This window comes from Haemorhous mexicanus, chromosome 1, assembly GCF_027477595.1.
Source record: "Haemorhous mexicanus isolate bHaeMex1 chromosome 1, bHaeMex1.pri, whole genome shotgun sequence".
Classification (NCBI taxonomy): domain Eukaryota; kingdom Metazoa; phylum Chordata; class Aves; order Passeriformes; family Fringillidae; genus Haemorhous; species Haemorhous mexicanus.
The window spans coordinates 60,444,031-60,457,245 of record NC_082341.1 but is presented as its reverse complement, the minus strand read 5'-3'; the positions used below and the strand labels follow the sequence as shown (position 1 = coordinate 60,457,245).

The following is a 13,215-nucleotide window of genomic DNA, read 5'->3' as shown; positions in this document are numbered from 1 at the left end:
TCCAGCTTAAGTAATTAAACTGTATAAATGTTGATGGAAAACTTTAATCTTATTAGGGCCAAGGTCTAGTCCTGCAGCCAATGCTGTTCAGCTTGGCTGGTTGGGGGTGTTGTCATTCTCCCTTCATACCATAAAGGTAAAGATCTAAGGAGGCTTTTATGGTTTTACCTGTCCACCCTGTTCTGAGAGAAATCACTCCTCAGCAATTCTAGCATAGACTTAGTGTGACAAGAGGAGTTTCTTTATGGTGAGGAAGTAGGAGCGAGAGAGAAAGAGGGAAAGCAAGCTTTCCTCTGAGTGCTCTTAAGAAACCATTTAAAACTATGCTCTGCATGGGCCCTTTGCCCCAGCTTTGTGAAGCAAGGTGACACTCACTGTGTAAACACGGAGTTGTTCATCATCTGTTAATAAGTATAACGCTGTGGTGCAGTGAGATGGGAACAGGAAACAGGAGTGTCATACATTGCCTGTGGGCTCATGTCTTGCTTGAACCTTTATACAATTAAATGCCAGAAGCCCAGAAGCATAGTGACAGCTCTTAAACTTGTCTGAAATTCTTAAAGTCTGGAGTACCTCAAATTAATACATGTGTACCTCCTGTATTTGGAGTGTTTGCCCATAAAATATCATTTAACATTCAGTTGCTCATTTTGTGCAACCCCAAAGTGCCCATTTGGCTTACTTAATATTATTGTCAGGGTTGTTCTTTTTAAGTCTTCAGAATCCTAGAACTACCAAGAAACATATAGTTGCTTTCATGCTGGCTCATTAAACTCAAAACCAATGCCTTGAATGATGACCCAGCTAATAATAATGCTTCTAGAAGTAAAAGAATATTGCAGATAGAACCTCCACGTCTTAATTGTCCAAGTAATTTATTCTTGCAAGGAAAAATATATGTTAATATATTTGTTTGGGGTTTTTTTTCATGTTTTTCAGTATATTAACCTTGGTATATTGCTTTAAAAAGCCCATGGAGAAAGTGGATTTCAAATCAAGTTTAAGATATAACTCTTGACTTTGTTGTCAGAAGACACTTGAATTGGCTTATTTCATTCAAACTAATTGATCATCCACTCAAGGTAGACTTTGGCAAGAATAAGCCTGATCATAAAAGGGGGAAAAATCCAGTCTCTTGGCTGAGCATTCTTGACACACATTTGCAGTTCTGGTAGTCTGAAACAATTTTTTTAAAAAGAAGTTATCTTTTGTATCCATGCCCGTGCGCACATGCATGAACACCGGCACTGCTTGGGGACATGGATATACACAAGGGCAAAACTACAGAAGAGACTTCTTTTTTCTCTTTAAACCTTGCATTTAGAAATTGACATAGAAATGCCCAGCTGACTAACCTGATTTGGAAAAGTTATAAGCTTCTGTCATATTCCATTGCAGTTAAATAGCCAATGAATTAATTTTCAAATACAGTATCTCTTTTTTGTGAGTTACTGTAAAGCTTATGGCACTGTACAAAGTGAGTTTTGATGTAAACATTTGCAAAGACCTCAAAGATAATGCTCATGGTAATTTGCCCTTACCTCCAGTTATCTTTATGCAAGGTTTTTCTCCAACTTTGCCCATTTTTCAGAAAACATCAGAAACATGAGTAAAGCTACACTCAACTAAGTTGAAAATGTGGACCTAAAAATACACTCAGTTCATCCATTTTGATCTTTGCATTTTGATCAGGAGCTACTTTATAGATTAACGACAAAATAAGAAAAAATGATGGCAGTCTGAATCCCCACAGTGGTAAATTATTTTAAGTTCCAGTTTACATCAGATGAGCTTCTGTATGCTTGCATTTGCTCAAATGCTATTTTTAAACAAAGTAATTAAATAATGTGAAATAATGCAGCCTGGGCTCTGTTAAATATGGTTATATTAATGCAACTGAACTGCTGTGTATGTCTGTAATATTCAAGCTAAATATGTACTAGATCTTTACAAAGGCTTTGTGTAAAGTCAGTTAACCTACAAACTGATGTCCTGTATAAAATCATGTTGGCAAGCTACTTTTGTTAGCACTGTAGTGTATGAAAAGGTAAGATCATAGGCAAAACCAAGTTATAGTGTGCAAAAAAGTGTGTTTATTTTTAATCTTTGTGCTGGGTTCAGAATATATCAGCTTTGGCAAATTCTTGCAGCAGGGAAATTTTTTTGTACGATGCTTATAATACAAAGTAATTTGTCTTTACCTTCTGTAAAGCAGAGAAATAGTCAATGTTGGATAAGTATATTGAAGTTTATTCTTAGCAAGGTGTGATGTTTCACAGATTTAATTATTAGAGGAGAAATATATATTTATACAGAAGTATAATTTTTGAATGAGATTGATTTTTTTCAGTCATAAACCATTTATTTATCCACATTATGCTTTATTCCTTTGCTAGCATGTTTATCAGTCCATGCTGTTCCAACATCCATTTCTAATTCGATTTAGATGTTTTGATTTGTCATTTGCACAAATCTGGACGTGCATGCTGTCAGGACCTGATCATAAAGGGTGAAGGCAAAACTGTTTTGTCTTTGATTACCTAGAGCACTAATTAAAATTTAATCGTTAAGCAGTTGGGATATGGAAATAGGTCTTGACATAGTCTTCCTTGGAGCACTGTACACTATGATAAAAACCTTCAGTGAAGCTTACTAGTTTTTGTTCTTATTTTCATTTGTCTTTCATCAACCAGGAAGCTGCTGTGTGCTAATAATTACTTGCAATATTTATAATTGCAGACATTGCAAACATTAACATGCAGCTGTACTAGCCTACTGTGTTCACTGTGAAATTTTCAACACAGTAAAAAATTTTACATGATCATTTAACCTTACAAGTTTACTTTTTCTCACTAACTTAACACTGAATCTTCTTTTCATTATTGCAAATGAACAACTTGAGCATAGCATTTCTAAATCTTAACTATGGTAGAAAAACATGTCCTAAGCAAAGATTTTTAACCGCTTGATGGAGGGGGCCAGGCACCATTCAGTGCAAAGCACACTGGGCAAAATCTTATCCCCACTGCAGCCAGTTCCAAAATTCCAGCTGGTGTCAGCAAAAATAGAACCAGCATTACCAAGGGGTTAATATGCTTAGTAATCATGACAAGAGGTTATGGGGGAGCACAACAGTGATTCTCTTATTTCCACGTCTTTGTTTCTGTTAATTTAAACTACTACTCTTCAATCTTTAAAATAAGTAAAAGAAACTTGAAGGGGGGATCATATACTACTAGTTTGTACTAGGTTTTTTCAGGAAAAGGAAACAAATTTATATATATATATATATATATATGCAATATATTTTTACACTGTTTATTAATGCTAGAAAGTATTAAATGTATCACTTTATCTGTGTGAATGTTAAAGTAATGACAATGTTACGGATATTTTAAACCTTTTGAAGTTGTCTTGTTAAATTCTAAACCCACATTAACGATGGAAAAGCTACTTTGTCTGCAACATTATTGTTGATGTTTTAGGGGAAAAGTTCAAGTGCAGCAGTTGTTTTGATTAGCACTGTAAAAGCTTGGCTTGACAAGTTATAGTGAAATCCATATTTTAAACACCATTTTGTTAAAGCATAGCTTCTCATAAAGTATGTTACTGCTGTTGACTGACTGTATAAAATTGTATTTTTAGTTGGTAAAGTGATCAATAAATGTGTTACTACATCAGTTCTGGGGTTTTTTGAGTAAATGGTATTTGCTGATAAACTTTGTAAGCAACAGTTATTTTACAGTTTAGATGTTAATTTAGTTGCTGGTGAGTTTATAAATTACATGAAAATACTCTCTGAACATTCAGCTGCCTGGTTCTGAGCAGAATTGATTTCTTCTTTACCATTTATTTTTCTAGTCTGAATAATGACTAAAGCTGACCATTAATATTTTGAGGATTCTTGTATGATGCTTGAATAGCCATCATAATGGTAATCCACCAAATGAGATCTGTCATCGATGGAGCCATTTGTTCTTAACTAGCTACCTTAGATTGATCCTCTGTGCAAAAGCCTGAGTTACTTCTCTCAGATTCTTTAAGTGGTGTTGAAAGTCTTTCACTTGTAAGGAAAGAAAGTAATTTGCTACATAGAACATTGTTTCAATGATGTTACATCCAAAAGCAAATATGGACCTTCTGTTTGTAAATAACAACATCACTCAACTTTCCAGTAGCAAAAATACCATGATTTTATTCAAGGAGCAGAAGACTGAAGTATTTAACTCACAACATTGTAATAGCATAATTAATAATGTGACAAAACCAAAAAGTGAGAGTGCTGCTCTAGAAATGTAGCAGTGTCAATTGTTAATTGACAGAATGAACAGTCAGTGGCTAATCCAGTGGTTAGCAACTGCAAGGAGACATAACTAAACAGCTTACAGCTACCCTGTCTCTTCACCACTTGTTCTCAAACTGGAAATGGTATTCCTTGTTCTCACACACTAGACAACCTTCTTTAGAACTGCCTTTTAAGTGAAATCTAATACAGCTGTGTCCTGAGATAGCTTTTCTTCCTGCATAGAGACCATGGACTGTGCCTCCTATACTCCTTTTAACTCTTAGCATGTTTGGGTACTGAAGCTGTAAAAAACATAGTGAAGCAGAACCTACAGGAAAAATAAAATTCTTTAAAATTCAAAAAGCCTTTAAGATAGGGGATGATAGTCCTCTTCTGCCCTATGAGAATATAAGACACTAAGATCTGTATTTTCAAAAGAGGATTCATTCTTCCTTCAAAAGAGGATTTTTTAATATTTTCCTATAGAAATGCCTCTAGAAATGCCCACTCACCCCTACAGACCGCTTTCACATCATGACTTTAAAATGAAAATAACCCCCCCTGCCAGGAGGTGTTCTCTTTACTCCAGGAATACAAGTATTTGAGCTAGTTTTCAGTCTGTGTAGCTACTCTTGCGGTAACTACGCACTCCTGCTCTTGTGTCTGTACATCCCATGCAGGCTGTTCTTTCCTGGTTCTTTCAAGCTGTTCTGCCGCAGCCAGGACTGCATGGACAGAGGTGTGGAGGCAAAGGCTACCTCTGCCAAATCTGAGTCTTCAGGGGACTTAACCTGGTCTTCTAATTAGCCTTTTTTTTTTTTTTCCCTTAGCTTTCTATTTAAGTCACTGCACCGATTTATTAATAATGTGAAATAACCCAAGCACATTGAAAGGTCACATACTTATTGATAAGTATTCATTAAATCCCCTCTCAGTCATCTCTTCTCCACAACAATAGTGATTAAGTATGGAAGGAAGCAAAGGCAGGGATGTAGGTGGTCTGGGGAGGAACAAGCACCGAAAAACAGAGGGATAAGGGACTAGTCCCTGGTCCATGCAGTTATTTGGTGATGTTCTGGATCTCCTAAGTGCCAGCTGCCCTGTCTTATTAAATTAAATGTCTAACTATTTTCTTGGATGAGGGAATTCTCTGTTCTGTGTACCTATGTGCTTATGGAGGTCTGATTGTTACCAGCTGGAGTCATACCATGGGTCACAATTGCCAGTGTCACCTATGTTGCCAGGAACTGGAGTGGAGTCTGTGGATGACAGGAGCCCATATGCCTGTGGTGCTGGCAGCTGAGCCAAGTGAGGGCATGTCTAGCACCCTTTGGCTGCCTGCAGATACTGAGGTGAACCTAGACAGTGAGCAGGGGCTTTAGCTCAATTACCAAAGCATTCTGGCTGGGCCAGATACATGTGTGTCGCTGAGACGGCTGGAAGCACATACCAGAGGGACCAGGCAGTCCGTAACAACTACTGGGGAGGCTGCAAGGCCTGATGGTGTGTGTCTCTACACACAGAGAATTTGTGGGATAGTTGCTCAGGTGGCTGCACATCTAATCCCGCTTACTCAAGGGATCCAATGTGTGCATTAGGTGGGAAGGGAATGATGACATGGGACTATACCAGGAGATGAAGTGTAGCTGTGATCTTCATAGACTTGCATGTCCAGATTCCAGCAGCAGGGGAAAACAGTGATCTAGGCACTAGCCATTGGATAGGCTGGCTGGAGGGAACCTCATTAAATATAGGCGTGTTTCCTACTGGCAGCTCTTCGTCCTGGTCAGCCATAAACAGGTTGTTGGAACTGATTTTGTCTTTTTGGTGGTGCTGGCTTTGTTTATTTTAAGTGTGGAGGATTTCTGTCCATCAACATCACCATCGTGAAACAGCTTTGCCTTCTTTGCAATGGTACTAACATCTGTTATTGCCTGTATTGTTACAAAAATGTTGATTTGTTGTGTTTCTTAACTGATAATAGCTCTCATTAAATTGCTCAAATTGAGTCTCAAGGCATGTGCATGTCTGCTAATTCTTGATAGAAATTAAAGTTCTTTACATTGAAACAATTCAAGCAACCAATTTTGTTCATTACCCCATCTAAATTAAAAGATTTTTTAAAATATTTCCTTTCTGTAGTATTTTGGTAGGTTTATTCTATTTTAGTACTACTAATTTGAACTTTTACTACAAAGCAAACTCTTTAAAGGAACATTTCTTACAAGTTTCTTAATGGAAAAAATTCTTGTAGTCATACACCGACATTTATTCAGTGAGAGTCGGTTTCATATATTGACGTCATTGGACCAGATGGAGTGTAAAATATGAAAAGTAAATACAGGTTTTTTTAATATGAGATAAAAATTTCTTATATCTTTATGTGTAAAACATATCTGCATATCTATACATCTAGATATATATACACATATTGAAATTGGTATAAAATGTTTCCCATTATTTAAAACTCCATCTCTGTTCTTAGGTACTGTCAGCAGTATGAGGCGATGTTGTATGTTAATTTTGGGATCCTGCTTTAGCTATTTGCCATGACACAGATATCCTGAAGGATGTAGTCTTTTACTTAAGTAAATCTTGTCTGCCTTAAAACACATCACAGCGTTTTGTTCTATGTGCCTTCTCATTCTCATCGTCCTCATAAACAGCGTTTGACAATGGCTTTCATCTTGAGCTGTGTCTCATTCTTCTCTTCTCAGTTTCTTGTCTGTTTGCTCTGTGATGTCCCTTGGTATGGGGAAGGAAGCACCCAAGATTGGTAAATGCTTGTGGTCAAAAGGAATGACAAAAGTCAGAGGGCCCACAAAGTTTTATTAGTAAATTACACACTTGGCATGGAAATTGATATGTTAGTCCCTGACCTACTCTGTAAGCCAGCAGTAGGTTTTGGGTGAAGGGGTAGGGTCAGAGGGAAGAGAGAAAGGAAGAGATGAATTACAGAGGGGACGAGAACAAGGGAGATCATCTCTTTGGCCAATGGGATGTGCAGAGTCCTGGGTGTGTGTGCCTGGGCTTGATGCGAATACCTGTTTACAGATCAGTCTTGCCTGCCCTGAGGACAAGTTTCTTGCTTCTATGCAAATTAGTTATCATTTGCAGACTGTTTTTTCAGACCTATCTGGACATAGTTTGGAGGGTCACAGGGGTCTTGGGTGGTCTCATATCCTCCTGCTGGATTGCCTCTTGGTTGGCAGTTCATGCCTATTTCTTCACTGATGCTGTCTTTTGTTTGTTATGCCTCCAGGGAGTAGAACAAGGACGTTTGTCCCTGCTCTACCTCCACATGGTCCTGCTCTCCAGGCAAATCTTGTTCTTGGCACAAAACCCCATGGCTGTCCAGTTTCTGGTGTTTGAGACATACACATTAGCCCCTTATCGTCTGGGCTTCTGCATGCTCCTAGGCCCTAGCTTGATCTCATTTAAACATTACCTGAGATAATTTTGGACCAAGTGGTGTTTCTGATTCTTTCTAGAAGTAATATGAGATTGTCTTAAAATTTTCTTTTTAACCAAAATTTTTACTTTGCAGAAGTAGACCATATAACAACTCTTGTTTTAATTACTGAATAAGTAGCTGTTTTTCTCAGATATTCTACACCAACCACAATGCCGTTAATTATGATTATTGATGCCATATGTTAAAGTAAAAACACTTTATGATGTTGCTAAATACAACTGGATGTTGGACAGAAGACATGAATTAAGCCTTATTTGTGATAAGTTAAGACATATTTTTTCACCCAAGTAATGGGGTTGTGAGGTTTTTTTTTTGGAAACAAGTAAATTCTGTATTGCATGGACCTGTGAAATGATAAGTCTTTGGCAGGATGTTAAAAAGAATCCAGTAGGTGGTGCACAAGGCATAGGAGAGACAGACAGTGTTCTGGAGACCTAACTGCCACCTAGAAAATGTTTTCAGTTAAAAAAAGAAGTCATCACAAAGAATCAAAAGTAACCCCAAAATCAAAGTTTAAAATCTTTGATAAAAAGCCTCAATGAGAAGTCCAGGATACAAGCAAATTTAACTTTGCCAGTGAAAGTCTTCTTGCATTTCTATGCAGATTCAATTACTATATCTGGAAGAAAACCAAACCTTACTGCTAAAAGGACAAAACCTTTTGTCCTAAAACCTGCACAATATGATATTGCTAGAGTAGAGCAGGGCGAGTGTGAACTACCAAATACCTAATGCATGGCATTGAGCTGAAACCCAAAGGTCACATCCATTTCTCCTGTCACACAGCAGGAAGAAAAAGGCTTGTGGATCAGTTCCCTGTCATTTCCACTGCAGGATATGTGTCCTTTATGTCCCATATTACCTCGAGATACTCTTCTGTACAGCCAATGTGCACGTCTTCCTCCACAACAGCCCCTCCAGTTACTAAATTCCCTTATGTTTACCTAAGCCGTTACCTCCCTGTGCCCCAGAAGCACTCACACACACACTGATTGCTAAGCAAGAGGCAATTTTGGCCAGCATGCACAAAACTTAGCCAGCCACCCACCACAGGTATACACAGATGACTAAATGACTAAATAGTGCAGCCTTTTTATCTTCAGTAAAGACACTATCAGAAATTTCTATGACTGTTCTTGTGTTGGTCATCTCTGTGTTGCAATTTCCATTTTATAAATTGAAGACATCAGTAAGAACTTTTTCTGACTTATCTTTGTCATTTTTCACCACAGTTCTGCCTGTGACTCCACTAGTCCATATTACAACTTCAGAATAGGATTTAAATGAAAGACAGTTATCTATTTGATAATTTTCCAATGCTGTCTTCAGAGAAGAAATCAAATTTAAAATACTACACTGTATGTAACTTGCTTGTATCTTAGTTAAAATCATAAAATAACTCAGGCTGTAAGGGACCTCTGCACATCCTCAATTGTCCAGCTTATGCCTAAATGAGCTCTCTAACTTCAAGGTCAACAAAGCTGCTGCATAGTGTTCTGTTGAGTCATATTTCAAAGTCATCTCCAGGTGCTTGACCAGTGGAAAAAATCCTTCTTTTATGTCCAGCTGGAATTGTCTGTGTTGCCATGGAAATGTCAGCTGCCTCTTGTCATTTTACTGTGTGTGTTGGTGAAAATCTGGTTTCATCTTTCCATATGCTCCCGTGTGGAAGACAGTAATTAGATCCTCCTGCTGCTCACTTTTCCCTAATTCTTCTCTGGAATAAACAAGGCCATATCTCTCAGCCTGTTCCTAGTGTATGTTCTAGCCTATACCATCTTCTCTGGACTCTTATGACCTCTGTTTTATGACCTCTCTTTTACGTGGGGAACCCTAAAGTAGAATACTGTACTGCCTCATAAGTGTTGAGTAGAGAGAAATAATTTCTTCTCTCAATCTGCTCTCATTAATAAAGCCCAACTTGCACTGCAGTTATGTTCAGCTCATTATGCAAGAAAAGCCCAAATTTTCTGCAGAGCTGGTACATAACCTGTCAAATCCTGCACCTGCTGCAGGGGTTTATTCTACCCAAGGTACCGCTTTGCATTTGTCTTTGATGAACTCAATTATGTCTGCCAGCTTCTCAAGCTTGGTTAAGTTCCTTACTAACAGTAAGCCATGTCCAGTTTGCTCTTTTCTATACATTTGTAAACACAAAGCTCCTTGCAATTTAGAAATTATCTTGTTACTTTGGGATTGGAATAGGAAAAGTAATGTAAGTTTACCCAAAATACATTTATTCGGAATAACGTGCTCTATTGACTCACCTTTTTAAAGATATCTGTAGAATCACATGATCATGTAAAAAAAACAGTTACAACTGAAGGTGATGGCCCTGAATATAAGTTGATGAGGCCACTTTAGACACCTAAGTTTGAGCTTGCTGAGGAATGTAATTTTAGTAAATGACAGTGTTTTTTCCTTGTTCTACAATTTTCTGACTGCATGTCCAGAAAAACAAGTTCCTAAGATGAACAAGAATAGAGATCCTAGAGTTTATGCATTCTCCATGTGAGCAAATTCTACATATAGCAGATGCTGGAGAGACATTTCAGCTGAATAAAAACTAGACAACACAAGTTCTTGTTAGGTTTATATTGTTTAACTGTCTGTATGCTACCCATAGCTTTACAGAAAGGAGGCTGATAAAAGTATTTCAGATAGTGACATGTCTGGTAAAAATGATGTAAAGCCTTTATTTTATTTACAAGTAAATCTTTGTGAGGGCTTTTAAAATGTAAGACTAAAAGCCTGATGAGTTAGCCATCTCCACAATTAAAATCAGATGGCTAAAATAAGCCTACTGATTTAGACCAGTTAATGGCAGCATGGTTTGCCTGAGAAAAGTTCAGAAAGCTGCAATCTGCTGGGTAAGAAGGAGACAACAGAGCACTGCTGAACTGGAAAACAATGGGCAAGCTAAAAATTATATTGTGCCTGCATTCATGTGAGCATACATATAAAAAAAGATTAAATTATTTTAAAAATTCACAGAAATACATTAAAAACAAAATACTAAAATTACTCTAATTGTAATTAATATATTCTAATACTGTATCTTGGCATAACAAAATTATAGTACCAAAGCTAACATTCAAAACATAAAATAAATTTGGTTTTTATTGACAAAGTGGTGCTTAAAGGCACAATATGCAGTTACATAAACACAAAGAACCAACAGAATGGAAATTTAAATGCAACCAAAGAACACTCAAACCAGGTATTTCAAAACAGCAGACCCATTCTGAATATATCAGAAATCCTTTCTCCTCTATGTTAATTAGAGATATTCAGTTCCCAAAATGCTTGCAAACCCATTCCAGGTTTCTAAACAAGCTAGCAGGAACATAGGATGCTAGTGTGGAAAAACAATGTCTTAATGAGTCCACCAATGATGTATGAATGTCCAGAGACTAACTGATGACAGGGATGCCAACTGAAAAGGCACCTCCAAAAGTGAATTAATGCACAAGAAACTGACAAGACTTGTTGGATGTCTCTGCTCTATCTGTGCTGCTGAGCATGCTGCAAGACTGCTATTTTTAAATGAGACACGTGATGTACCAGAAACATTCTGGCCACTGAAGCATGAAGCTGTATGTAACCAGTTCACCACACTGCAAGGCTGCAGTACTGTATATGTAATTATCTTTCCAAAATATTTATGTAAAATTCAAATGCTGAGTGAAGTCTTGTAGGTTTTTTAAGTGTTTCACAACAGGTTTTTCCTGAACCCACCTAACTGTACTATTCACTTTTGAATGAAGCTCAAACTTCTGAGACAGCATTACAATATCACTGTTTCAATTAATGCATTTGCACCTTCAATTCTTTGATTCTGTTGCTCAGGAAAACCTAATTTTAATGCATTATCTGTACTAAATTGCACCAAAGATGCATTTCACTCAATTATCACTCACTGGGCAATCATCTACAAAAGGAAATTATAAAATTAAGACTTGTACAAGTGTTTAAGTCAAGAAGTTTGAGCAATGCCACAAAATCTTTCAGATTTGATTGATAAACTGTCTTTTAATTCAGTAATGTCATTAATCAATACTGAGGTGGGTAATAAATGTTAATTTAAAAAGTAAGTGCATTCAAGATAGCATTTTAGGACATGAAATCGATGCTGACTTAGTAACTGTACACAAAACCTTGACAGATGATGTAAATCTAGCCATTTTTCAGAGGAAAGATTTTAATTTTTTTTAACTCATGTGTCAGGAAAAGGTTACTTTGTGATGGCCATTTTGAAAAAATCCATTATGTTATATAAGTTGCTGAAATTCATCTCCCATTGACAGCACATGTTAGAGCTATAAAGGAAGCATTAGGAACAAACTTGCTGACTTTATGTTAATGATACTTTTAGAATATCTAGGAATACAAAGAAAGCATGACAAATTTAGAGCAGCAACATGCAACAGCAAGGCATGTAGAAAATTTAGGTTGGTATTGAACAATAAGAATTTTTGGCAATAGTCTTTGTGGCCAAAATTGATGACTGATGTCAGTGGCATTGGTACTTCATGTACAACTAGGAAAGCTTCTGAATACTGTTTGAATATGATGACTGTCCTTTACCTTAGTCTTACACATGAAATGATGTGATTTCATTCATACAAAGGTAAGCATGCAAACTGTCTGCTTTGAAGTTTGGTAACAGGGAAGATTGAACAACGAAGTTTACTTGCAAAAAATGGTGCAGAAATAACTTTATGAAAGTCACAGAAAACATAAGAAGGTTTCACAGTCGAGTTCCACTCCAAATATACCTCTTGCTATATTGTTTAATCAGTTAATAGTGTTAGTTATACTAGTAACTATTAATAGAAGTAGCTGTCTTCACTGTGGCCTTTGATATCAGTGATAAAGCAATAAACTACAATATGGATGACAGATGTAAGTTTACAAAGCAATAATATGGCAATTTTATTAATTTTGCAGCTCCAATGACAATTAAAAACAGTCCAGCTTCCCAGGGGAAACAGAATCTAGTTTTCTTCCCTGATGCTACTGTGAACACAAGATCAGACAACATTTCCAAGAAAAAAGAAATAAAGCTGTCACCTTAAAAACGTTTGTGTATACCATCAATTTGTGAGACTTGTGTATTCCTGTGAATACCTGTGAATTAATCATGTCCTCATATCACAGTAATATGAAAACTTAAGTGCAAATCATGTCCTCATATCACAGTAATATGAAAGCTTAAGTGCAAAAATACTGTTTTGTATTTCGTGAGTTTTACTTCAATGCCTACTTCAAAACAACTGTAGTCTGAACTAAATTTATATTTCCAGGGTAGAGTCTGAAGTAATAGGAATTTGGTATTTTACAGAAGCCAGAGTCGCCCAAAGCAAGAGCCTTTCAATTTAGATGAGCATAAAGTTAGAAGAGAAACAAGACTGAATTACAAATTCAGTTCTCCTTTAATATTGGCATTCATCAA

The 13,215-nt window shown here is 36.8% G+C and overlaps 1 protein-coding gene across 1 annotated transcript in view; it reads left to right on the top strand.

Moving 5' to 3' along the window:
• TPPP (tubulin polymerization promoting protein) overlaps positions 1 to 12,841 on the top strand; it is a 71,871-nt gene extending 59,030 nt beyond the window's left edge. Inside the window, exon 5 of the mRNA XM_059850768.1 lies at positions 12,711 to 12,841. Coding sequence (XP_059706751.1) covers positions 12,711 to 12,726 — 16 coding nt within the window. The 3' untranslated portion in view covers positions 12,727 to 12,841. The remainder of the gene's footprint in view (positions 1 to 12,710) is intronic.
• The last annotated feature ends 374 nt before the right edge of the window (positions 12,842 to 13,215 follow it).